Source organism: Filicampus tigris, chromosome 8, assembly GCF_054856515.1.
Source record: "Filicampus tigris isolate MCC_2025a chromosome 8, RoL_Ftig_1.0, whole genome shotgun sequence".
Lineage (NCBI taxonomy): Eukaryota > Metazoa > Chordata > Actinopteri > Syngnathiformes > Syngnathidae > Filicampus > Filicampus tigris.
This window is the reverse complement of record NC_141224.1, coordinates 12945716-12973288: the sequence shown is the minus strand read 5'-3', so window position 1 is coordinate 12973288 and position 27573 is coordinate 12945716. Positions and strand designations below refer to the sequence as shown.

The 27573-nt window shown below is 42.5% G+C and overlaps 1 protein-coding gene across 7 annotated transcripts; it reads left to right on the top strand.

Moving 5' to 3' along the window:
• Nucleotides 1-293: 293 nt before the first annotated feature.
• phactr4b (phosphatase and actin regulator 4b) lies at nt 294-25867 on the top strand. Of its 7 annotated transcripts, none has more exons than XM_086037082.1 (16): nt 294-436; nt 5730-5842; nt 5981-6025; nt 13811-13981; nt 14222-14302; nt 15664-16167; nt 17324-17668; nt 19848-19979; nt 20947-21469; nt 21688-21977; nt 22250-22448; nt 22625-22680; nt 23118-23179; nt 23273-23410; nt 23529-23605; nt 24375-25867. In XM_086037082.1, exons 3-16 carry the CDS (start codon nt 6013-6015, stop codon nt 24388-24390), a joined length of 2607 nt encoding a protein of 868 aa, XP_085893208.1. In that variant the 5' UTR covers nt 294-436; nt 5730-5842; nt 5981-6012; the 3' UTR covers nt 24391-25867. The 7 variants fall into 7 exon arrangements, with proteins under 7 accessions (XP_085893208.1, XP_085893209.1, XP_085893206.1 ...); XM_086037083.1 differs by having other exon boundaries at nt 431-558; nt 5981-6022; XM_086037080.1 differs by having other exon boundaries at nt 431-558.
• The last annotated feature ends 1706 nt before the right edge of the window (nt 25868-27573 follow it).

Genomic DNA, 27573 nt, shown 5'->3' with positions numbered 1-27573 from the left:
AAAACATCCAAATGCCAATACACATATATGCACATTTAACAGATCGATATGAGCTTGTGATCTATAAAAGAACAAAACGGCTGTGGTCATCAGAAAACCAAATTGTCTTTATTGCTGTTTGTATGCCTGAAACGGCTCCAAGTTGAGTTATATCGCGTCGATGTATTTTGGGTGAAATTGGAGGTACAGCATTCCGTTCTTTGTGAAAGATGTAGTCGAAGAAATCATCTCGACGGTCGGGTGACTAGCCAAGCTACGAAGTTGGCTAACACTCCTCCGCCCTCTTCCCAACCAGGATCGCTGGCTGGCCGCATTGCACTTTGGGTAATGAAGTGTTTACGCCACAGAGACGAAGCGTTTCACAGCGGCTACGCAGCAGCCGCTGCCTACGTCGAGGACTACCGCTACCACCATGCCCAGCTCGGGATGGCTTCCGGTAAGTGCAAAGTGTTTGGACTTTGGGGGTTTGGGAGTATTTGAAGTGGGTGAAAGTGTCCGTTGTTGGAATGCCCTGCTTGATATTTTTACTTTGGCGGTAATTTGAGGGAAGAAACAAAGGTGAGTCACCAGATAGGAATGGAGTGCTTTGTCTACACGGTTGCTTTGGAGGTAGAATAATAACCTAAATTGGCCGATCGGCTACGAGAGAACTCCGTGTCACGATTAAACATTCACAGGGCGACATCGTGTGTGTGTGTGTACCTGTAGCTTGTTTTTCTCCTGGGAACCGCTGTCAACGAACCTAGTTATTATTTTTAATGCGCTAACTGCTGTCACTCTCATTTAACTATGATGCATTTTGCATCTATTGCATGCACAGTGCATCCACACACAACAAAGAGTGCACGGGGATCTGTGGTATGTGTTTGATATGGTGCGATTCATGATTTATTCATTTTTTTAATCAATAGTTGCTACGAGATGTGTGAATTTAGAGGCTGATTTGAATTAGCGATATTGCATATTGAGAAAATGCTTCTCGCCGCAAGGCCTCGGCTACCTGTTTTCTAGCCGCCGGTATGCTACAACGTCAGGACGTGATCGTTTATGTATTTAGACAACACCGAACTTACTGCATTTTGCAGGTGTTGGGCCTCAAATTGCAGATTATGAATAACGAACAAGGACACGGTAGTGCATAATGTGCGTGACTGTACGCTATCCTGGTGTGTGCGTGTGGAAAAACAATCCTGTCGAGAATTCGGTTGAAAAACTGAGACAGACATGTTGAGTCAAGTCATTTCTGTTCTAAACGCGTTCCTTGAATAATTAGCTGCGTAGGTTTTACTCTGAAAATCACAACGGGATGTTGTCGTTTTTCCTTTCCGCTGACTTGACTGGCCGTTGCCAGTCACTTAAGCAGCATCTCGAGCCCACTTGGCGCGAGGACCTCTCGGGCTGAGAGACGCCGGTCGATACCGGAAGCCTTTCTCCTCTTCACACCTCCGCTTGACAGCCGGCGTTAAAGGGCTGTTTCAGTCTCAGCTCGCTTTAAATCTCGCCAGCCAACCAGGTAATTGTGTACCTTGTCACGGAAATAAAACGCTTAAACTGTTTGGACAACCAGCCACGTCGTTGTGTTTGTAAAGTAGTACGCCATTAAGAGGTAATCAGGTGTTAGGGCCTGTCTTTCAAAGTGTCCAGTCTGTCATGCATTGCTGTATTCGTTTTCATCGGTTCGAGTGTTGTATTTTAATGGCAAGCTAGATATTAACTGTCATATGGAGTTTATCATTTGATCGAATTAGCGTGAACGTGCCACACGTTACAAGTTTATAGTGTACGTGTTGTTGTAGTTTCTCTGGTGGGCTACGCGTGTTCTTGAATCTGTATATCACCCACTGTTATAGCAACATTTCCTCTGGTTTAATGTTGCTCTGGCCTAATAGCTCCTGAAGTCAATTTGCCCCTCAGACAAAATGCCTGTTGGAACTGAAGCTCTTTCCATCCACTTCCAATTGGACGTTCCTCTGTAATGGGCCGTTAAGAGGCAGCTATGATGGGTGAGCTGTCAGCCGGGGTTGATTGACTCGCACAGATAAGATTTAGCTGAGGTCTCTAATTAAAAAAGCTATAGGTCTCTTCTCGGTTGCCTCCCGACTCCCAAACAGCTGGTCCATGTAGCTGATGTAAAGCTACAGTGGAACCTCAAATTTTGTGGTGAGTCCGTTCCAAAAAGTCAGACTAAAACCAATTTGTATGAAAATGAAAATGAAAATTTGTATAAATGACTAATAAATTGGGTAAAGGAACACTAAACATCACATTTTGTGAAGACTGTTAATGGAACAGGGTTTGTGTACTATGTACTATGTTTACATAAAAGTCAATATTCGGGTCAAGGTCAAAATTCCGGTTTCTGAAACATTTGGGATGACCCGTTTACATCCATGTGCAGACATAGTTACTCGGGTTTTAAAACCTGAATAAGTATATTTGGGTTCTTAAAACTTGAATATGAGTTTATGTGTGTTTTTGCGCGTTTACATGGCCTTTCAAAACCAGATTAAAGCCAATATTTGACTTTTGAAAGGGTTATAGACTGCATATAAACATAGTCATTAACAGTGGCCCACTAAAGCTACCTATACATCAGAAGACTTTGAGAAGATTTGGAAGAACCTTCCCTCAAGCTCTTTCCTGTAAAAGATGGCATTTTCCTACCTTCTTGTTCTGTATTGCAGTTGTGTAGGAATGGCACTAACAAGGACAAAGTTGACTCATGAATTGTGTGCCATTTAGCAATGGTACCAAAGCTTAACTCTTTCACACCAATCACATTGCAGTTCTGGTGCTGACACTGTTACGCATCTAATTACCTGTTGTAATGATATTCCGCAACAGGTGGATAAATATCAGGTCTTCTGTTTTGGTTCCTATATGCCAATTCTGCCTGAGCTTTTTTTGAAGTGTCGCTTGCTCTCGCTAATGCTCTTTCTCTTGCTCTTTGTTCCAATACTTTTGAACATTTATACCCACATAATGTAGAAATGCTGACAAGTGCCAACAGGGGGAGAGTATATTGTAAGTCATGGAGCAATGGCACTAAAAGTGCTATGGTGTGATGATGGGTAAGACTGTAATGCAGGTGGAGAAAAGTGATGAAGAAAAGTTGAACAAAGCACAGAGGAGTATTTTTTGGGGGGGCGGAGGGGGCCCCTGATGAAAGTGGGCCGCCGATCCCTGCGGTGCACATTTCTTTTCTGGGACGGACTGGGCGATGACGCTCACCTGACCCTGATAGGAAACTACATCCTCATCCATTCTTTTCTGTGAGGGCGGCTGACTAGAGACTGCAGTGGACAGATACTACAATATGACCAAAAACTTCACATCTATTCTACTTTCTCTGGACCAAAATCAGCTGTTCAACACTTCCGTAAGTGTTATTTGTTCAGAGGTTAAACGTTGTTGAGTAGAGGCCTGAGAGTGCACATAATGATTTTCTTCACTGAGTTGGCGGCCTTTGTGCCTAAATCCTGAGCCGGGATGTGTGAAGCAAACTGCTATTTAAGGATGGCACAGCCTAGCCAGCTGCTGCCATTTCCTCTCCTGTCGTAATTGAATTAACGCAAGCTAAGTGTAGTGGTGAGGGTGTGTGCTCTCCACAGATAGCTGGTTGTACAGTCACTGCTTTAGGGATTGGTTTGTCATGTATGCTTTCACACGGCCGATTGGCTTTTATCTGCCTGATGACTTTGTTTGTGGAGCAGGAGCTGAACAGAAGAGAATATGCTGTCTGGTGTCATCAACAAGTACAATGTGTATGTGGGGAGCCTTAGATGTGGTTTATTGTATAGATAAAGGCCATGTCCACACTATTGACAATATAATTACTGTTCTGGAAAGAGCTGAAGTGCTTTCATATGAGAATATCTATCCATTTCTATGCCGCTTATCTTGTTCAGGGTAGCGTTTAGCAGACTGGGTGAAAGGTGTTGTACACCCTGAACTGGTCGCCAGTCAGTCACGATGCACAAATAGAGATGGACAACCATTCTCACTGTAATTCACATAAGTTACTGAGTTGGAGCTGAATCCAGGCAGCCTGGACCAAAGTCGGGTGAGTGAACCAATACACCATCCGTGACTTACGGAAATATCAATTCGGTGAACATCAGGTATCCATCATCTACAGCTTGTCCTCTTGAGAGTCATGGATGAGCTGGCGCTATCCCAGCTGACTGGGAAATAGGCGAGGTACAACCTCAACTGGTTGCCAATCAGTCACATGCATACGTCATTGACAACCATTCACACCTGTTGATAATTTAGTCGCTGTTGAACGTAACATGCATGGTTTTTGAATGTTGGGGAAAAAAAAGCAGATGCAAGTGCAGGGAGAACCTGCCAACTCAACATATTACGTACTGTTGTGCTCATGTATGAGTTTAATAAAGAGGAGGGTTTTCATAGTATCATATTACAAAATTCTATTGACCAGGGAAGTAGGCCACCAACATCCTATTTTCATGAACACGGTCTGAAGCCGGCTGTGTGTGCGACAGAAACAGCAAGTGAGGCAGTGTTGTGTTTGCACATGTAACATATTTACATAACCTACACGCTCTACACTGGTGTTGACATGTCATGCAAACATAACCTGTATCCAAAGTGGCGGAAAATACTTGTGTGCGTGTATTTTATGAACACCCTGTCAGCCTCAGATCTGATCTTGCTTTTTAATACACCAAGATTAAGTTAATGCTCATTTATGTGATGTTGAGTCATTGTAAAACAGATGGTTAACTTCAACTTTGACCTTGCCAGTCTTTTTTTTTTTTTATCTTGAAGAACTGACAAATAGGGCATTTACACACACACTACAACTAAAACAGAATTTGGAGCTCGTACCCGCAGATTTCGAGCATAATCCCCAAAAGACTTTCTCTTGTCTAAAAATGAACCAAAGAATTGCGGCTTTCCTCAATTATGAGATGAGCCATCAAGCCATGCGTTTTTCTGATGCATTTATTTAAGACGCACATTGAAAGTACACTGAAAAAAGTTTGTGTTGGATTCTTAATAAAATCGTCTAGCTCTGGGCTCATTTCCTCGTGTCAAGGCACCACCTTTTGTTTACTTCAGCGTCCCATCAATGCATACTAGCGTCATCACAACATCTTGTTTCAGCCGTGATGTTTCGGTGACAAAACTCTTTCGGACCAAATCCGAAAATGCACTTTTGGCCAATTTTCATTGGCCGAATTTTCGGGAAAATATGCATGTATACACTTGTGAATATGTGAAATGATCTTAACTTTACTCCTCTTAAATAGGTAGAAACAAGTTCTGTACGGACACCAAAAAATGATAGCACCTTATCCACAGAAAAATATACAAAAAGCTTCATGTTGTGTTCTCTTGGCATCGGCATTATAAATGAATCACGATGTCGTTTTTCCCTCCGCTGACGCTTTTGTTTTAATGCAATTTCCAGCATGTTTTGTAGATAAATGATTAATTTTATTGGTTACTTCCGTTTCCTGACAATTAACATTGCCCTCTCTTCAGTATGTACGTCATAGACGGTAAATATGAAGAAGTAGTAACCCTGCTTCTGTTTCCACCTTTTTTCCAATTGGAATATTCACATACAGATTGCACAATTGTTTTTAATATATATAATGATATTCTATGAATCAGATCCTCATTCATTTTTCATTCATTTCATTTTTCATCCTCACTGTCTGGCATACTTGTAATGTCTTCTGCTTCTCTTTTTCAAGGGGGATGAAATGGATGGAGCAGCAATTGTCTCTCTGCTGGCAACCTGAGGGGGAAAAAAATTCAATATTGCGGCTAAGGAAATCTGCCACCACCACTCATGACTTTCTGCTGTGTATGTTGACACTTTTTTTATTTTTTTTAATTACATTTCTACAATCGGTCAATCTTTCATTATTTGTTGCGGAGCAACATAAAATCCTGCCTCCATCCTGACTTGTTTAACTGAAGTTGTGTGTATGCTGTTTTTCAGGAACATTTGATTGGTGCGCCTCAATATCTGTGATGGAAAATCGTGGTGAGTACCCAGATGGACGTTGAGGTTTTGTTAAGTGCTGTGTTAATGCTGCAGAAAAAGCTTTAGAGACACTCATTTTGCTGTGTATCCACTGTGTTTATGAGGTCTGTCTAGCTTGTGGACACTTTATGAGCCACTCAGGGACACGGCCACACATCTTCAGGGCCTCAGTCTGTGGCTCCATTTGTGCTCTTGCTCTACATTAGTCGAGTGTCAAGTGTGCAAGCTGCATAGCTGGAGGGCTGTGTTGTTTGAAGTTCACAAGTATGTTAGTTTGTTGTCTTTGGATATAAACTCACATCGATGGATAAAAGGGTAGATTCTAGAAACTAAATTTATCGGAACTCATTGAAGGGTGTGCATAATTATTATATGCTCATAATATACCAAACTTTATCCTAATGTGGGGGGGGGGGGGTGAAGGATTGGGCGGGTCTCATCCTAATGCCCAATAAAATGTAGGGCTGCAACTAACAATTATAATAATTGATTAATGAGTCAGTTATTTTGTTGACGATTTGAATTACGAAATAAATTCCAGTTCCATCCCTTTATTGACAAACAGGACATTATTTCCAATTGACAGTATAGAAAATGCACAGACATAAATTGACGATTGAGTTCTCAGTTTGCTCTGTAACAGTCATCAGAAAATTGGCAAAAATGTAGATCGTTGACCAAGGTCAACGCCGATGTTTGTAAATACCTTATTTTGATTCAACACAAAGATAAGGGACTACAGAAATATGAGATTTACTGATGAGAGGCTCTAATAAAATGTTTTCTGTGAACAGCTAATTCACTAAAGCCTCTCTTGTACCATAACATGTAAAAAGAGGCATCCGTAAATGTGGCTTTGTAACAGCAATTATGTTGAAAGTGTACAGTATTTAAATGAGATGCTTGTTTCCCAGTTGCAATTGCTTAAGATATACAAGTGAACTCTACTAACCATGGAAAATTGGGTTACTAAACAGTCTCTGCTAGTTTCAGTTAAGCCTTCCCCAGTCACAATGATGAATAACTTCCTGCTTCCACTTCACAGTAAAATCTGTACAATCCTTCTCGTGCAAGCACATTTGAAACAATTGACTCATAGTTTCAAAGAATGCACGCCTATGTGTGTGTACAGTATGCATACAGTATGTACTTTTCAACATAAACCTGACTCAGTATGCCGGTTTGCTGAAGTCTGGCCCAGTCTGTTATCCAGGTCAGGCCAACAGGTTCTGGGCTCATGCGGATTGGCTCAGCTCTTTCTGGAAGCTGGCCCGCTGTGGAGGCTGTATGTGGGGCACAGAAAGAGAAAAGGAACACTGTTGAACACACACACACACAAACACTCACACACGAGTGCACCATCTTTTAGAAACAGCTGAGATGCAGCCAAACACTAAGAAAACGCCACCCAGGCATAATGACACAGCTCGGTGCTTAGGAGTCCTGTGAGGCAAACTTGGACAAGGTTTTCAGAAGACTCAAATCTCAGAGGGACTCAAACCACATTCTTGGGTCTACTGCAGCCCCCCCCCCCCCAATGCCTTTGTAGCAGTTTTGTCTTTGTGAAGTTCCTTTGGTAAACATTTCAAGTAAGTTAAGGTAATTCTGTTAGGAATAGTCATGAGACAGTTGGAGATTTATAATAAACGGTGCTTGGCCCTAATAAGAGGGCTGAGCAGGTTGGGAAACATAATCTGCTAGTACTGAACAGAATGCTAGATACAAGGTAAGCGGGGTTATAAATGATCAAGAAATGTATCTTAATCTTATTTCATTCAGTTTCTCTGACACTTTTTAACAGGTGTAAATGTGAATGAATTCATGTCAGTCGACAGTGCTCAGTTAGACTGTCTATCCGTTGCTTGCAAAATAAATTACAAATTCACAGGCAGGTAAATGAGTTTTTTTTTTTTTTTCAGCAGCAGCTTGTCTTATTTCATTTCGCTTGTTTACACTTGCCAATTTCGCCAGACTAAAGAAGCACTGGCTCAAATGGTTATGTAAGAGGACTTAGATGATCTTTTATGGTTTCATGTTCCTTGCATTCATTGCTGTACATACTGTCACACACTCACCCTCTTTAAGACATAACTCAGCTTTCCCAGGAATGGTTGGCATCTTTCACTGAATACTGACCTGCGCTATGAGCCAATGAGGGAGGGTCAGTCGTGGAGAGGGAGTCCAGCTCCTGCAGGGAGGGGAGGACTTAAGGAGATTGGAAGAGGGAGGGGGCGAGGGGAGTACTGAAAGGAATTGAGGAAGGGTAGACAACAGGAACACTGAGAGGAATAGAGAACTTGAGCTTGGGGAGACTTGAGGACATTCATTGAAGGGTGAGGAAGCCAGGTGCGGCCCCATGTTTGTCCAGGTTGCACACATTTGAACTTGGGACAGGTAGAGGCCCCGCAGGGGGCTTGATCATGGGACAGAGCCTCCGCGTGGAGACCCCAGCTCAGGAACCACTACAGCATAACAATGGCGGTGAGTTTCTGTATTCAATCTAGCCTCTCTGTATATTCTGCGTTTCAGGACACAAATACATGACTGACTTTTCCTGCGCTTTTTTTTTTGTTTTGTGTGCAGTTGCTGCGAAGAGTGAGAACTCACAGTTAGTTATTAGTTTTTCAACAAGTACTGTACGGTCTCTCTCTTGCTGTCTTTCGCTGCTTCTCGGTTTCCCCTTCGCCTTACCACCACAAGGAATGTTAAATCACTGGGATCACGTGGAGGAATGTCAGCTGTGTTTTCATGTAGTTGTGCGCATGTGTTGCGCACTTATTTTCATTTGTTACAGTGTTAAACATGACTTTTATCTAGTGAAATGAAGTCATGGCAAAATCATCTTTTAATTTATCGAGTGAAATTAAGGCATGGAAAAATCATCTTTTAATGGGGCTCGTTCAAAATTGTGTCTCTTTGTTTGTCGTAGTTCAAATACGACATTGTGGTTACTCCATTTCAAACTTGATTGAAAATTGAAAGCATGATAAATACTGGTATGGTCAGGTCATTAATGCATTTTTTGGATGACTTCAATAATTTCAGTTTAAAAACACCCCCACTGTAATTATATTTATCTTCTCTGGGATCCTATTGCTTGTGCGGTGTGAAACGATCAATAATTGCGTTAAGTGTCATAATCTTCTCTTCCAATGGTTTGGTAATTAATGCCGTTGGTTTTTATGTAATCATCCGGAAGGATTGGCAAGCAGATTGGCTAAAAGCGGAGGTCTTTTTTTTTTTTTTTTTTTTTTTTTTCCCAAGCAGCAATCTAATTTGATCACACGCTCACCTGACCAAGGCTGCCATGACTCATGGAACCATGAGGTCAGAGGGAAATCGAACCTCCCTGGTGCACGTTTATGCGACCAGTAGGTGTGGCCTCTTTAGTCACACGCCCCCGTATTTCCTGACTCCAGCGCCTTATCTCTGCAGCTTCTGATTACACAGCACGACAGGCAGAACTCCTGCGTAGTTTTGCACAGACTTGTTATACACGGGCAGGACATTGTTAATGTGTTAACAGGCAGTCGTAATGAGCTTCACTCAGTGAGTGAGTGTCACAGGATTGGACCTGGCAAAGCGGTGTGACTGAGCTGTACAGTGGCATGTGTTATGGTTTTCGAGGGGAAGAGGTTGTCTTTGTTCTGTCACAGAATCAGGGTGGAGTGCCGTTTCCTCCCTGTGTTTCCAGGCTTCCCCATTCACTCTTCTACTTTTTTGTGCCTTTTCCCCCTTTCCGCCCATTTCCAGTCTCACGCTGGCTCAAGCTAGGTCTGCTTTTCTCGCAAAAAACAGTGAAGAATAACTCAAGCTATTCCACGGCACTCTTGAATTTAATCAGACTAAAGTGCTCATCTTCAAAGGATTTAGTCATCTTTCTCTAATGGATGCCTACTACACGGGCTGTGCAATCGTCACCTCTGCAGTGCCGTGGTGTGTGCTGGCCTGGCACAGCCTGCTTTTATCCTGCTTGACTGGCTTCAGCTGAGCCACTGTGACTGCAGTCGGCCGTGTGACAAGCATTTGGACCGCAGGGTAACTGCAGCGATTTATTGGGATATTATGGCAGCTGGTCCGAATCCTCCACACTGTACAATGCAAATATAAGCTGGAGTTCCTCGGTGCGGACACATCCTTTTGAAGTTCGACCACCTTTGTTTAAACAGAGTCAACGATTTCCTACGCCTCGCCTCCTTGGCATTTTCTTCTATAGTGATTCAACTGTTTGGATACATCCAATCTTTAGAATTTGGGATCTATTCTTTCCCATGGCATGCTGTTTTAAAACACGCCACCATGGCAGCTGGACCCTTAACAGCTACTTTCCAGGTAGAACTCTCTCTTACCTTTTCAAAATAAGAATGTCTTTGTGTTTTAAATTAAAACAGGAGCACTCTGTTTGGGATCTGGAAAGGTTTGTCGAATGGTATTTGTAATGTGTCTTTGTGGTAGCTATATTTTTTACTACTGTTACTAGTTGTAAAAGTACTGTTACTGTACAATTTTTTTTGTACTGTATGGTACCTACTTGACTCACCATGGCTCTCCTCACCAATGACGCAGTGCATTTTTGAGTAAACCAAATATTAAGTGTGCCGTGGTAATATTTTTAATAGGGATATAACCAGAGGTGGGCATTTTACAAAATTTTGCTGGTCCGTCATTGGTTATCTGTCAGCAGCCAGGGCACCGTTTTTCGTGACGAACTGAATTGTAATTGTCCGTCAGAAGGCCGTTGGTCCGTCGGTTGGTCCCCCAAAAACGTCAGAAAAACGGGCTCCGCCAATGACGGACTAACGGTCCCCGCCAGTGACGGATGACGATTACACTGACGGATGAAAACCCACTTCCATCATCTGTCAGTCCGTCATTTTTCAAAGGTTTCCCGTCATTTGTCAATCGTCAGCAAAACGGGCGATCGTCAGTGACGGACTGCCAACCTCTAAATATGACGATATTCAAATGTCACGACACGATATTATCATGATTTAAATGTGACAATACGATATATGACATTATTGTGGGGAGGTTGTTAATTATAAAAAGCTCACAATAATGCATAAAAATTTAAAATATTGTAAAAAAATTAATAAAATTATACTGTTGGGGGGAAGCACATTTTTGTACAAAATACCAGCAGTGACAAAGAAATATGTTTGGGCAGTCATTTTATTATGTGTTCCTATTGGCTCAACGGCACAAAGTAATCATGGTCTATAGTCCACAATGCTGCGTTCGGCTGATGTGGATGAAAAGTAATGTTTTTTGACACAGATGTGCCGCTTTTAATATCATAGCATGACGACGACAATATCGTGGCAGGTTTAATATCGTGATATCGCCGTTATCATTATGGCCTAATTTCTAATAGCCGTTCACCTGAGGTTTTCAAGCATTCTGAAGTGGGTGGCGCTGAAATCAGTGACATAAACCACTGCTGGTCATTGGTCAAGCAGAATCATCATGACCGCTACATTCTAATGATTGAGGACACAGTTATATACTGTATATCTTGCTCACATTAAGTGTACCCGCTTAATTTGCCTTAGCTCTGAATACAGCAATATTGTAACATTGTGTTATCTGAAACTGACTGTGGCCGTCATGTTAGAAGTAAATAAAGGAAAACGGCATCCTCCATTGTCATTGTTTTGTTATCGTGCCTTTTTCCGACTCATACCTTCAGCGCTGTGTGGTTTTCATAACATCCAGTGGTACTGTTTTGAATTGGGAAAAATAAACCAAGGCCGGTTAGCAGAACTGAGCAATTAGCGTGCTGTGGAAAATCACCGTTTGAATACTGAGTCCTGTAATCCACATCAGCATTTCAAGATTTACTTTGTTAGAATCAGACTGTAAGGCATTAGTGCTGCCAAGACGTCCTGTATGTGTGCATTGGATTGGATGTTTTGAAACAGACAGCAGAGGTACACTGCCTGTTGAATTCAGGAGCTCCTCTATTGAGAGCGCCAACATTTAACATCGCAGCATCCTGTCATTTCATCTGCTCCGTATGGTTGTCAATCAGCTATTCAGAGTATGTTATCATGGTTGTGGACCAAATTAATGTTCAACTGCTCCTTCTTAAATAATGCTGCGTGCGATATGACTGAAAGTCATTTCTGCTCACATAATCCGTGTGTGTACTTTATTTCTCCATTGGGGCAGTGAGGGCTGGAAGACTGATAAGATACTAGTCTCCACCACACCAAGGAATGTTTGTGAACTCATGCTGAACGTCACAATCAGACCTCTCTTGTTAACTGGATATGTGGAGCGTCCATGAGCTCTCAGCATCACCCTGCCAAAGCACACTCAGTCCTCGAGACCACTGAGCTAAAGATAATAACTGTCTTTAGTAAGAATACTCTTTGTTGGGGCAGTAGATAACCTTGGTTGAAATTGCCAGATTATTGCGGATTATTCTGGAGCTCTATTGTCCTCCAGTTACACATTTAGTGTATTCAAGCCTTGTGAATATTTGTTTATTAACCTTGCAAAGTATTAAACAGTTTGATTGCCTTCAACCTGGGGCAAGTCTCAATTAAACACCAATTATTGACAATGCACTACACAAGTACAAGTGCATGTGTTCAGCTCTCAGTAGTTTAACAACTTTTTTCCCTTGAACCTTATTTCAGGAAGGTCAGGTTCTCACAGTTCTGGTTCTTACTTTGTATGTCAAGAAACGTTTGATGAAAATCTACCTTTTCCTGTTATTCTTCAATATAAAGTATTTGTACTACAAAATTACAGTGGACTTTAATTTTGCAAAATGTAATAAAAACAAGGCTCACCTGATGGTCAAATTTGTGGATTTGTCAAAGCTCTTGCTACACAAGCGTAATCTTTGCCTGTAGCCGGCAGATTGATTGTGATGGGAAAGAAAATACTGTACTGTGCAACCTCTGAGATTGTGCACAATCACTATATATCTCTCTATATATATAGATATATATATATAGATAAAGGCGGCACGGTGGTCGACTGGTTAGCACATCCGCCTCACAGTTCAGAGGTCGTGGGTTCGATCCCGGCTCCGGCCTCCCTGTATGGAGTTTGCATGTTCCCCCCGTGCCTGCGTGGGTTTTCTCCGGGTACTCCGGTTTCCTCCCACATTCCAAAAAAACATGCATGGTAAGTTGATTGGACTCTCTAAAATTGCCCCTAAGTGTGATTTGTGAGTGCGGATGTTTGTCTTTGTGTGCCCTGCGATTGGCTGGCAACCACGTGAACTTTGACAGCACATGACAATGTGCATGGTTGTGCTAACTTTAGTAGTTTGTCCTCTTCTGATATACTCACAATGCTCTCTGGTGAGGCTGGGCCTTTGCAATTAGTGTGTCACAAAAAGCGCAAAACATATGCAGTTAATCCTTTGGTCCCAGAGAATAAAGGCGGCACATTGAAGTTTTTAAAACAATGTTCTGAAATCTCATGTGATGTGACCATGACAGCAGCCACAATGCCGAGATTTGTTGAGACCTGGCCCTTGTGCAATATGTTGGTCTAACAGGGTGTCATAATTGCTAAAGACAACTCAGAAGTAAAACTTGGTGACATTTGACCTCAAAGGTTTCATGTAAATGTTGATGTATGTTGTTTTTTTTCAAACCTGAACTAAACGAGATTGGGCGTGTTTAGGTTGCCAGATTACACACAGCAAATATACAATAGAAACTTTGTTTTGGTTTTCAGTAAGGCAAAGATGGCTGCCTTGTTGTTGAGTTGTGTCCTCTGCCTGTTATCTTGCATCACATTACTGTGTTGCTTTTATTTCAGATGATGAAAGTGAGCAGCACCACGGCACGATGGTGGGAGAGACGAGCAGCACGGGAGCCAGCACCCCACCCCCGAAACGCAAGGGCAAGTTCTCTAGTCTTGGCAAGATCTTCAAGCCATGGAAATGGCGTAAGAAGAAAAGCAGTGAGAAATTCAAGGAAGCGTCAGAAGGTTTGTGGTTTTAATTGTGTTTGGAAAGATGTCCAATCCCGACCACTCCCACTCACTCACTTAGCTTTTTAAACCCCGCAATGCATCGTTCAACGTACCGTGATTACAGCCCAGGTTGAAACACGAAAATAAGTGCTAATGTTATGTTATTCCAAACTTGCATTTTTAAATATGCAACCGATAAAGGAATATCACAACAATTGTGTAATCTGCTGCCATATATCTTTGTCGATATGGCAGAACTGGAGAGAAGGATGTCGACGAGGCGTACCCGGCAGGAACTTATAGATCAGGGACTGCTGAAAGAAGTTCCAGACAACGGTACAGGTTCTCTGATTCACCTGATCTTTGCACAGCATTGTCTGCATCCACTGTATCTAGTGGAGCACTGCTGAGGCTGTCACACCCACACAGTCAGCAAAGTGAAGTCATGAGTACATAATGGCGGGAACACTATACTGTCATCCAGCAGGAGTCTGAGACATATTTAGAAAATGTCAAATGTCCTTTCACCTTGCTTGCTGCCTTGTTTTTAAAAGTAGTGTAATATCTGTTTTAATGTGGCTCTCGAGAGCTGAGAAAGTGGAACAAATGGTGCCCTGCAGCAAAGTGGCTTTGAAGGGGGCATGTGCAATCATAATGCAGGTCCCGCTGTTCTGCAGAAGCCCGTTTATTAAACCTACAGCTGCTCCTTCACCACTCCAACCCACACTTATGCACATATACTCATGTCTACTGTACTGGCTAGAGGCTTTTATGACTTGGTGAAAGGATTGGGACGATTGATTAGTTTTACTACTGAATAAGCAATGTATCATCTAGTTCATATGGCTGACAACTAAATACCAAGATATTTAACCCTTGATGCCTGAATTTTCATAACGGTTAGACAAATTTACAACATTATAGGCGTCATCGAGTTTAAATGATAATATTCAAAAGTAAATGTAGTGAATGCATGTGTAGGATAGCCTGATACATGTTTTGTTAAATGACTGAAATGTCGATGAAATCCACATGCACACCCATACCTGGCTGCCTGGCTTCCTGAGACTTATTCAAACTTTAGCATAGCTAAATGTCAGAAAACGCCACCAAGGTTCGGGTGCAAATTCATGCTCTTGTCCGCTTCAGCCTGTGTAAGCGGAGAAGCGATCAGCACGGTATTTTTTATTTTGTGGAGGTGATCGTGGTTTTTGCTCACATGATCTCGCGTTTGATGTCAATAAATCCAAATATTGTTGCAATGTGCAGATTGCAGATCGCTTTGAAATTTTCACTGGTTGAAGTGGACAAGACTAGTAATGCGCATTTGAATTTTGATGGCACCTGGGCACCGTTTCAGACATCAGAATGTAACAAACCAAGCATTATCACAATGCTTGCATCCCCGCTGTGACATGGATGGGCGTTTGACAATTTGTCATAAAACTCATCTAAAAAAAAACCTTGAATCACTACTGATTCTTGTTGGGGGATGAATTTTAGTGCGGATGTTATTTTTACATGCATGCCTATTATATAAGTGTCAATGTTCAGCCCGTCCACGTGTCCCTTTTAAGCAACAATCGATTCCACACTGCCAACCAAATTACTGACTTAACTCATTTAGTGCCTACTCGTATATTATAATTTCCCTGACAGTCAAATGAAGGAAAGACTGACATTTTGTCCTTCTTTAGATTCAGATGGAGCAGCACAAAGCCTGAAGCAGCCCTTTGTAAAGAATGGCCACACTCTGCCTGTGAGCGGAGGAGGAGGGATCGGTGTTGGAAGGAGCAACCAGGGCCGAGTGTCCTCTGATTCAGACTTTAGGATAAACCCTACTTGGCTGGCCCATTCAGACGACCATAGGGGCCGATCACCCCCAGATGCAGAACGCAGAAGAGTTTCAAGCGCCAGGGGTTCCGGCCCTCCGGAAGAGGGGCAGAGAGGAAGCGGGGTGACAGGGCCCCGTGGACATGGGGAGACAGAGTGGAAGCCTAACACGTCGTGGCATGGACAGAATCACAATCAAATGGATGAAGGTCGAAGTGGAGGCCAGTTTCACCCTGAAGATGGACAGAGAAGACCTGGGCTGCAGAAAGCCCCCTCAGAGGATGGCAGGAGGAGTCGACCGGCTGATGTGGATTGGAAGCCTACACTCCCCCGACATGCATCTGCTGAAGAGGGAAGGGCCCGTAGAGGTGAGTCACTTAAGCATCCCCCATTATCACATATTATATTCCTGGAAAGGAATGTAGAAGTTTTACACAATGACATCATGCGTATGTTTTAAAGGTTTGTAGCGTGCTTTGGTGGTGCTGTCCTCTCCGATAGAGACAGACTCCCTGACGGCTCCCGAGAGTCCTGCTCCATCTTCTTATTCAGGAGCATTGGGGAATAGCTCGTTCTCTCATCTCCTCTCCTAATTAATGTGGCACAATCACTATACTCTTCGTTGCCCTTTAATGCTAACGTTTAAAACTGTGATAAGTGGTGAAGAGACACAGTTAATTGATTTTAAGCAGCATTACACTTTGTGAATCAGTGATGTAAAATGCTCGTTTTGAAACAGCTTGTCTCTCAGCTGACAAAGGGGCCACTTAAAAAATGTATTTTGTCATTCGTCGTTTATCGCCCGAGTTACAATCGAGAGGATTCCACATATGAATTTGGATTTTTACAATGAGAATTTTTAGTAAAGTGGTTTAACACTGCATCCAAATACTGAAAGACTGAGCTAATGGGAAACTGGGCAATCAGTGCCAGTTGACACTTACTCTAATCTTCACTTACAGATGCTTAATATCACAACAGCAGAGGCTGGTCTATAAATGAATACAGTTATCAGAAATGTTTGAGTTCCAGCTTTGAGGTGTGATCTGCAAAAGAATGTGGGATGACTCGGATATGTTTGGGGCTGGCTGAGGGTTGTGACAGAGTGTGTGGTAATTGCAGCCACCTACGCTGTTTATCGTTGCTACTGATCCTGAGATAATGCAATTCTAAATCAAGTGCTATCATTTGGAGTGGCGAAACAGCAGCGAATGACTCGTTGCTATGTCCCTCAACATTTCTGTTCATGTTAAAATTTTAAAATGGGTTCAAAATGAGATTCAAGAATGGAGTGTTAGTTTTTCTTCATTCAGTGTAAAAAATTTAGATTAAATCTTAACTATCACATACACACATTCCATTGGCTTTGTTTTTACGAAAAGACGAATGCTCGTGCCAGACAGTGTGCATAAGAACTTACAAAATTGGTGGTGGTAAATTACTATACATTGGGATTTGGAGGATAATGTTGAAAAAGGAAGAATTATGTTACGTTCCATCTAAGACGGCGTCTTGTTTTCTTAGAGTCAGACAGCCATTTTGTCCCTGACCCAGAAGCACTGAAGGACACCCTTCGTGAACCTCTGCCGCCTAAACAGTCCGTCATGCCTCCAAAATGGTTGATAAGCTCTACGCCTGAACCAGGCAGCGAGGGGCCAACTCGATCCTCATCGAACCACACCTCGGCCCAGTACCCATCACACTCTGCCTCCTTGAATACTGTACCGAAGCCTACAAGGAACATCTCGTCTGTGGGTGCGACCACACAGCAGTCATCATCTGCAGCGTCATCGTCTGCCACTCAGGGCACCAAGCAGCCACCCCTGCCTCCGCCCAAGCCGGTGAACAGGGGCAACCCTGGCATGCTGGGTAAGCTTTGCTCAGCTTTGCTTTCACAAATTCCTGAAGGGAATGACTTGATTGGGTTTATAATACGTTAGTGTCACGGTTCACTTTTGAACAAACGAGGTTTACCCAAGTGTGTTGTTTTAGCAAGTAAAATCGCTACTTTCTCGATTTGTCTCACAGACAAAAATCTGACAAAAAATTGCCTAAAATCTAATGTTTCTAGAGAGGAAAAGAGTGTGCTGCTTGTGCACAGTTTAAATGTAAGTGTATAAAATGTTGATTATTTAAAAATGAAAATGAGTTGGTCGTTCATTATGAAATGGAAGTGTATTTTTTTACTTCAGTATTCGTAACCAAGCAAAAAAAAAAAAATGTATTCGATAGTATTTTCAATAAGCTCACCATGACAGCAGACGAGTAGCTGAAGGCTAACGACTTGATGCTAACCCCGATCGCCGCTAGAATTAATAGATTCATATCAGCTGTGGGGAACAAGGGCAGCAACACAAAATGAAGTTTCATAGCCAGATTATTATGTCCAATAACGAGCAGACAACAGCTATGTATTTCAAGAACTTTATTCATTAGAGAATTAAAAAACGACATGACGCTTGACAGCACTGGGTCCTAGCTGTCGTAATACTTGTCAGTATACGCCAGCTTATATTTTAGACCCATCTTCAAACTTGCTTTTGTTTAAAAAAAATTAAAACGTGGGGAAAAGTTGTGGACATTGAGTTGTAATCTTTCTTGGATGAATATGGTGATAAAGCATGGAGGTTTTTCAGTTAGGTTTTAAGATGATGCGTAGCACAAAGTCAGCCCTGTTAGGAGTTTTTAATGACATCCTCCTGGCTAATGACATTGGAGACTGTGTCTTGTTTTGTTGGAATTGACTGCAGCATTCAATAGGTAGACCACAGTATTCCGTTGTCCCTTTAGCAGCACCAGGTGGGCATTAGTGGTAACACTCTAGAGTGGTTTACATCGTATTTGGTAGACAGAACCTTTTGTCTTAGCCTAGGTTGTCCCACTGTATGGTGTTCCACAGGGTTAAATTTTGGGGCCTCTGCTGTTTTCATTGTATTTGCTGCCCCTGGGATCCATCGTTAGAAAACATGGTATTTCCTTCCACTGCTGATGACAGTCAGATCTATGTCCTGCTGAGCAAAGAGAACACTTTCTTATTAAGGGCACTTTTTTATGGAGGAAATCAATGCCTGGAGGACACTGAATTTCTTGAATTTCAATGAGAAGAAAACAGAAGTTATGGTGTTTTGTTCCAATAGCCCTTTTACATCCCACCCTGCTGACTGGCCCCCTTATCTAAAGCCAACAGTCTCGAACTTGGGTTTTAAATTGGACAGTGATTTAAAATTGGGCCGGTAAATTGGTGCTGTTGTTATATCCAGCTTTTTTTTCATCTTAGGCAGCTGGCTATAAAGCCTGTCCTTTCTCAACAGCACTTAGAAACAGTAATCCATGCCTTTGTTACATATCGGTTGGATTACTGTCCTGCACTTTATGTTGGAGTCAGCCTGTCTTGCTTGTCACACCTGACGATGCAGCATACTGGTCGGGAGCCACTGCCTGAATGAATCTAAACGTGTGTGCATTTGATTTCACCAGCTAATGACTTACTGCACCAAGGCTGTTGTCGCCGCAACGATTTTCATCATTTGACTGAACAAAACAGGGACTTGTCACTCTTGTGAGTGTGAGCCTCAGCTCACAAGGCTGCAATTCAGTGGCTGTTGTTTTTCTGTATGTTTGTTTCTTATGGGATTGTTTGCTAATTGCCATTGGAGTGAGGCTGGCTACTTTTATTCATTGTTGTAAATCTTGATGACAATTCGACTGATACTGTGTGTGCGCGTGTGCAACTTTTCTGGCATGTTCTGCTTCTGTGAGATGATTTTTAGGACATTACTGGCTGGAGGTAGAGTACTCATTTGGTGACATGGACCAATCGAAAACAATCTGACCCACTTTCTAAGCATTCTGAGAGTATATTAAAAATAAAACAAATGTTTAGAACATGTATTCCAGATGCTGATTGCATAACCGAGAATTTGTTGCCATTTTATATCAACAGTGTCTAAACGTTCCATGGCACTCTGCACATAAACCCAGCAGCCATGTACAGTATCTGCAGTCTTTAAAACACTCGCGCTGAAGGCCTCCATCTCCTCCTTGTTAGTCTCCGCCCTACAGGGTGGAGAGCACGCACAGCTTCCGCTCTACTGGTCCTGCTGGAAGCGAGAGTGCGAGTATGATGTCTATCTGTCCCTGCCTGTCTACCTGTGTCGGCGGGCGGGAGGCCTGCGCTCAGGTAAAAGGATGCGCTCTGGTATCTGTAAGCAGGGTGCCCATTGTCTGAACTCCCCACGCCCCTTCAGAGTCTGCATTCTTCATCATATGGCGTCTTTTCTAGCTGCCCGCATATTTTCTTCCTAATGTCTTTTTTTCCTGACAGACCTTGTTTGCGTCACCTTCAATGTGAGATAGACAAGTTGCATGCCCATAATGAGCAGACAATGTGTGTGCTGTTTGCTTCATGTATATAAGAGGCAAATGCTTTAGTAGTTGAGCGTATTTAATTTGATACTCTCCTTTGGCATGTGAATGAGAGTGAGCCTTTAGCAGGTCTGTGGCCTGCCTGCAATGCATCAATGGAATTTTAAGGACGTAATCCGCTCAACTCTGCTGCTCAAATGGGATGGATATGAATGAATGGACAATAAAGACTGTAGCATAATGGTTGACTCAAGATCTTATCTGGCTTTTGCATGCGTATTGTCTGCCAGCACTCACCACGGCTCTGACTTAACATAAACATGACTTCAAAAATATGCTTTTTTTTTTTGTAATAAATAATATAGTAAAATTGTGCATGTCACTTATGAGTGCTTCTGAGCTGCTTGTCCACAAGGTTTTTGTCACTGACAAGACACCCAAGTTCGGCTGTGTTGATTGAGCATGCAGGCTGTTTTTTGTCTTCTTCGTCTCTGTGACATGAGGCACATGTTGAAAACTAGCGTGTGAGAGCAATGTGTGCATCCATGTTGACACAGTTATGTGATGTCATTCTGTCAGCATTCATGCTCAGTCGGACATGTAATTCCAGTTGTTAATTTGTATTCTGTCAAACTGGATGTCGCCAACGTTTACAGCTGAAGAAGCATGTGCTTTCGTTCCACATAAACATAAAACAAAGGCTGGGACAATCACTTCATGGCCGAAGAGGTTTGATGTTTTGTTTCAGGATTCAATGTTACTAACTGCGCTTCTGTTCCCAGGGGACCTCACCCAAGCCGCCGGGGGTGCCGGTCTTATCCCAGCGAAGCCCTCCCCGCCAATGCCTCCAAAGAGAACCACCCCAGTCACCAAACGCAACACCGATGACTCCGCTGCTTCAAGCCATCCCCTCACGCCCTCGCCACTTTCTCTTGAGGACCACAGCTCTGTGAGCTTTCAGCTGCCTCCTCCTCCCCCATCCCCGCCGCTTCCGTCGCACATACCTCCTTCTCCACCCCGACAAGTACTCCCGCACCACCTTCATCATCAGCACTCTTACCCGCACCCACTGCCCCAACCTATACCAATCTTGTTTGATCCCCCAAGTCCTGTCAGTGAGTCACCCCAACGCCCAGCTCCTGTCCCACTGCACATCATGATCCAGCGAGCTCTGTCCAGTCCTGGCCCTATTCACCCCAACCCAGATGGGTCACAACGTGCTCACACATTGCTCTTTGAAACGCCTCCAGACTACCAAGCAGATCGAGGTCGCCCCCTTCCTGTCAGCATCCAGCCCCTCAAACTGTGAGTTCTACTATGTAGTAACAGAAGCCCTAAAAAGGAACTAGAAGAGGGTCTTACATTTCTTCATCATCATATTTACGTTGCTTGTAAATGCTGTTTGTATGAAAACCGGTGAAAACAGCCAAACATTGTGAATGTCATGAATAGGACTTCAATCCTGAAAAGGTATGGAGAATTCATTATAAACTAAGTTTTTGGGCACTCTCCTTTACTACTAGATCTGAAGATGACTACTCGGAAGAGGAGGAGGACGAAGATGAGGACGATGACGAGGAAGACGAGGAGTATGACGGCGAGATACCCCAGCCTAAGCTAGAGCCACGGAGTCGCCGCGGCTTGGTAGTCGATGCTGGAGTTTGTGTCATCCCTGGTGGAGAAAACAATGAGGAGGAGGAGGAAGAAATTGACGACGAGGATGACGAACATGGCATTCACAGAGAAGATAGTGACTCAGATGGTCCTGTGCCTTTTAAAGAGGAAGAATCGGATGAGGAGGAAGAGCCACTGAGTAAGCATCGTCATATCATGACTAAAATAAGTATATGTGTATGTTTGTTACCAGGTTAACTACAAATCTAGGTAATATAAATAGCAGATACAAAGATTTTATATTTTCTTTAGGGGACTCGTGAAACAGTGTTTTCAAAACTCTGAGCCAATTCTCATATAACACATTAGAAAAAGCTCACGGGACACCATAGGATCATCAGAACAGATTTTTCCAAACGAGTCAACCGACTTCAATAAATAATTGTCATTCTTGTCTTGTCTGTTATCCAGGTGCCCTGGCCAGCAAAGTGAAGAGGAAAGACACCCTGGCTCTAAAGCTGAGCAGTCGTCCCTCTACATCTGACAGGGACAGATTTGCACAGGAGAGAAGCACCAGAGATGACCAGCTACCGGGACAGGCGGGCCTCACCTGGCAGAGCAGAGAGCAATGGGAGGCCATTCGCACGCAGATCGGCACTGCGCTTACAAGGTAAAAAAGCCACATCATAAACCCTGACTGCTTTTATGGCATTCTAAATGACGTACGTTGGCAATTCATAATGAAATGCGTGGACAAGTTCTAAAATCTTCTGTTGTATTTATGTCTTGAAATACAAAGCAGTGAAAATGTTTAAAAATAGACCTCCCCGCTTTTTTTCCCTTCAGACGTCTGAGCCAGAGACCCACTGCTGAGGAGCTTGAGCAAAGAAACATCCTTCAACGTTAGTATCTCAACTTAGATTTTCCTTGTCAAGCTTTTGTATGACTAACTTAGGTTAACCATGCTACAACTCAACGCTACAATTCAGATATGACTGAATTTTAATGAAATTCTGTCACTTCCATTTCAGTTAGTTTCTATGTATGACAAACATCTCATTTTCAGTCATTGTCCAAGCTGACATTTGAAGTCTGTTAACTAAGTTTTTGTTCATTTCATGTACTCTATAACAAAACATTTGCATATTCCTAAACATTGCTAAATAACAACCAGCCGTTTTTACATACAGTGGGGGAGAGAAGGACGTTTGAAACCTCAATGATGAATGTAATCTAATTTTGTGAGCTGCTTTTCATCTCTTTTGTCTGCACATCAAGCCAGACTTGAATACAGTGTCTAAATAAAGCCCTTTTGTTGTTTTATTCCGTCTTGTTACAGCCAAAAATCAAGCTGACAGACAAGCAGAGGTTAGAGAGATTAAGCGAAGACTGACCAGAAAGGTGAGCGCCTGATGTATTTTACTGACGTATCCTGTCCAGTCTTATATTTGCTGTATATTGAACTAGAACTCTCCTGAATCCTATTTCCTGTAGCTGAGTCAAAGACCCACAGTTGCAGAACTACAGGCCAGAAAAATTTTGCGATTCCACGAGTACGTGGAAGTCACAGATGCCCAAGACTACGACCGCAGGGCAGACAAGCCGTGGACCAAGCTGACACCTGCCGATAAGGTATTCATGCGATGTATCAGCTATACGAAACTCAGCAAATGCACAAATCTCTTATATTCCGTCTTGTTTTTACTGTGCAGTGTGATTAAATATGTATTGTCCATGTTATTTCTTCCAGGCAGCCATCCGGAAAGAGCTTAATGATTATAAAAGCACTGAAATGGAGGTTCACGAAGAGAGCAGAATCTACACAAGGTATAGCTTAATATTAAAGTCGGTATAAAGTGAAAGTCTTCAATATTTGACAGCCCGTAGAGAACAGTGTTGTTAATGCTGAGAAATTATTAAAACATCGTCAAGGATAGAGGGTGAAGCTTTTGTTTCTGCTCTCAAACGCTGTAGGTGTGTCCGCTATATGCGTGAAGCTATGCCCTGCTGAAAAATAGCCAACACATCCCTAATAGGCCCAAAATATATATGCTTAAAGCATCCAGGGGTCGGAATATACTGGACTAGGTCGTCACGGGGCATTTTCATGCCGCAAGGACACACTCTAAGGCAGTCGTCAAGTCCGGTCCTCAAGGGCACCTATTCTGCATGTTTTCCATCTCTCCCCGCTGCAACACACCTGATTAAAATGATCAGCTCATCAGCAAGCTTTTCAGAAGCCTGATAACGATACAGATCATTTGAAACAGGTGTGTTGCAGCAGGCAGCGATGGAAAACATGCAGGATAGGTGCCCTTGAGGACCGGACTTGGTGACCCCTGCTCTAAAGTGGCCACGCCTTTGTGACGTCCCAGTTCACGTTGAACTGAAATGGTGAAAAATAGTTGAGCGCAAGAGCGCCACAATTCATTACAACATAGTTCTCAGACTTTGCATGTTTTCAACAATTCAAACAAGTATAATATATGCCAAAACCAATTTCAGAATTTGCTATTCCGGGTCTTTTAATCGAACAAATGACATATAATAAATACATCTTTGTGCCTGTTTACACCTGCCGTCTGTTTCCTTTTAGGTATCACCGGCCTTAGCATCCACCCTCTTCAGCTGGTGAAAGAAGCACTTAAAGTGTCTGTGGCAAGCAGCTGCTGACTATGCAGACAGATCGGCCCTTTCTCATTTCCTGAATGTACTGTACAATTTATCAGGGACAGCCTGGAACTGACTAGAGATAAGAATGCTTCTCGCTTCGCCTCCGTCACCCTCACAGAATTGTTTTCAGTGAACAGGTGGTGGGAGAAGATGCAGTATTTATCCCAGACAACAGGGGGAACCACGTGCCAACCAAATGGAGACATTTGCAAAGGACCAACAGTGCAGGGGTTCTACCCCCTCTGCTGTAATGTGGTGTCCTCAGGGACCTGGATCTAGTTAATACCTTTAATGCGGCCTCATTCTGTGTTGCCTTTTTCTTTACTGTATATGGACATGCTAACTCATTCATCTTGTTAATGTGAGAACATAAAGTAATAATAGCTAATAAAAATGGTAATTTCTAGTACTCCACACAATAATAATTGAGACACATGGCTATAGTGCGTGTGAACTGGAGGATGAAGACTGGGATATTCTGTTTTAGGATCGGACATCTCTGGGATATTGTGTGTTTTTATATTAACTGTACAGATTGCTATTATATCTTAGAATGAATCTCAGATCCAATTAAAATGTGTAATGCACAAGATATTTTATATCATGATTTTGATCACACGAGTAGTGACAGCTTTTTGTTTTAGAGATTTCTTTGGCTTGCCTGTATTTAAAGTTGTGTTGTGAGGTGGCCATTTAAGCGTGGCTCTTTAGAAATAGAAGAGAAGGTGCAGGTCAGGATGCTGTAGGTGAATTTGTGTGCCAATGTACCCAATGCCTAGGGATAAAACAAGATATTGGTATTCATATCAGCTAGTTCTGAAATCTGCATGAGCCAACGAGTATCCCAGTGTCATTGGATCTGGAAAATCTCTCTTCATTTATACTTTTCTATGAGTTTTGTACTACCCATTAATCACACATGCAATGCATATCTGTAGCCATTTTGTATATGGTCATGCTGGTGTTGTCGACCAAGAATACAATGCAAGTTGCTGTGATCGATCAGGGGTTCATCCAAAAAAAATCAGAAAACGTATGAACGGGCAACAGGGGATCATTTTTGGCTGGAACTTTTTATCTGCAACTGTTTTATTTTGTAGTATCATCTGGCCAGTAGCTGACAGGGTTCCCTATTCTGTGTACAGGTGGATTGTAGGTTTCACTGATGCTTGTGTATATCATGTCTTTCTTTCATTTGAAAAGAAATTTTAAATAAAGTATTATAGGTTGCGATTTTTTTAAGCACAGAATCTTAGTTTATAATTAAATGCTACAAGAATGGGAATGAATATGTACCCTCTCTGTAAAGCTAAGTTCATTTTTAATTGAATGTGAAGATGTATGGACTGATAGTAGTTTTTGTTTTAATTGTACATAGTGACTTCTGGATCTTATTAAAAATCTTACAGCTTGAAACTTTTGTGCAATGATTCAATAATTGCTCCGCAATCATATCAATCTTTATGTTTGTGTTCAAAGGGCAAATCTGTCAAATTCCTCTGTAATGCGAGAACTAGGCATCCATTGACAACTGGTGACTTTGTAAAAGAGAAAATCAAGTGAAGACATTTATTTACAATATGTTGTATTCCCCCACCCTCTAAACACAGCCTTGCGATTAATAATGTGTTTGTGGAATATCAATTAAGTAGCAAAATCCACCCGATTTTATCCATCTCAGGGTGTGGCCATTGTGCCCATGCTGCTGGCTGAAAATGACATCACAGTGCCAAAAGGCTCAATTTGCGAACGTCACATGACCAATGTGCCCTCACCTTCTCAGCGCGCGCCACGCACACGCGTTACATTTCTTCACTCATTCTTTCATTTCCACCCCAGTTGAATCTACAAACAGGACCCACCACATTCCCACTTCCCTTACAGTTTCAGTAGTGCGTTTATTCACTACAGTTTGAAGCATGCCGTACACTCAAACGCACCACTGACCAGACGCTGCAGGCGGGACGCAGGTCTCTCCATTCAGGAAGTCCAAACATGGGCGTAGTTTACGAGACCCTTTAAATCATGCTCTTTCATGCGTTTCGGTGGTTAGGGGGCTAGAAATATTTGTGTTTTATTAAATGAAATGTTTTCCAAAGACGGAGGCAACGTAGTCAGTAGTCACGTCTCATTTACTCTCCACACAAAACTGTTAATGCAGCAAGCTGCTCTCTTTCATGCCCTTCACCCAGAAACGTCCATCCATCCATTATCGATACCGCTTATCCTCACAAGGGTCGCGGGGCGTGCTGGAGCCTATCCCAGCTGTCTTCAGGCAGTAGGCGGGGGACACCCTGAATTGGTTGCCAGCCAATCGCAGGGCACACAGAGACAAACATCCGCACTCACAATCACACCAAGGGTTATTTAGAGAGACCCAGAAACGTCATGTCATGTCATCTTCCAAACCGCTTATCCTATACAGGGTCGCGGGGAGTTGCTGGAGCCTATCCCAGCCGTCAATGGGCGAAGGCAGACTACACCCCGAACTGGTCGCCAGCCAATCGCAGGGCACACATAGACACTGTCACTGAGTGGGAATTGATCCCACGCTGCCCGCACACAACTCAGGCGTGTGTACCACTACACTATCAGCGGACATACCCAGAGACGTGAACTCCGTTAAAAGTCAACGCAAAAAAAAATCTTTACAATAATATGTTTATGCACCTCCACTAGTCTAAACATGGCATTTGGATTAATAATAGTTTGGATTGGAATGTAGTCAATTGGAAGAGAAGAGTCATTAGAATAGAAAACAACGCAATTCCAAGTTTGGGTTTCAATAACTAGAAAAAAATAGTATAATAGAAAAACAAACACCATATGGTCAGTGAAGCCAAGGATGATGAATGTGCAAAGTAAATCATACACGTTTTTTGCAGTACAAATTGATTTTTGTTTTGTTTTAAATAATTGATAATTGATATATGATTATTCATTCCAAATAAAATTACAAATGGTCAATACGAAATATTTGAATATTCAAATGTAATTATATATAAAATGCAGTATTTTATATACAGTTAACATTTTTACTTTTTTTTTTTTAACCTGGCTGCAAGATACAAATGACCTGGCCCATGTATGTCTTTAAAAATGAAATGTGGCCTTGATCCAAG

Bases quoted from the DNA above. Each gene is read 5' to 3' on its own strand.
- phactr4b (XM_086037078.1), top strand. From the start codon at position 8,446: ATGGGACAGAGCCTCCGCGTGGAGACCCCAGCTCAGGAACCACTACAG. The intron at 17,669-19,847 runs GTAAGCTTTGCT...CCTCCTTGTTAG, and splicing joins GGGCAACCCTGGCATGCTGG to TCTCCGCCCTACAGGGTGGA. The intron at 21,470-21,687 runs GTGAGTTCTACT...CTTTACTACTAG, and splicing joins AGCATCCAGCCCCTCAAACT to ATCTGAAGATGACTACTCGG.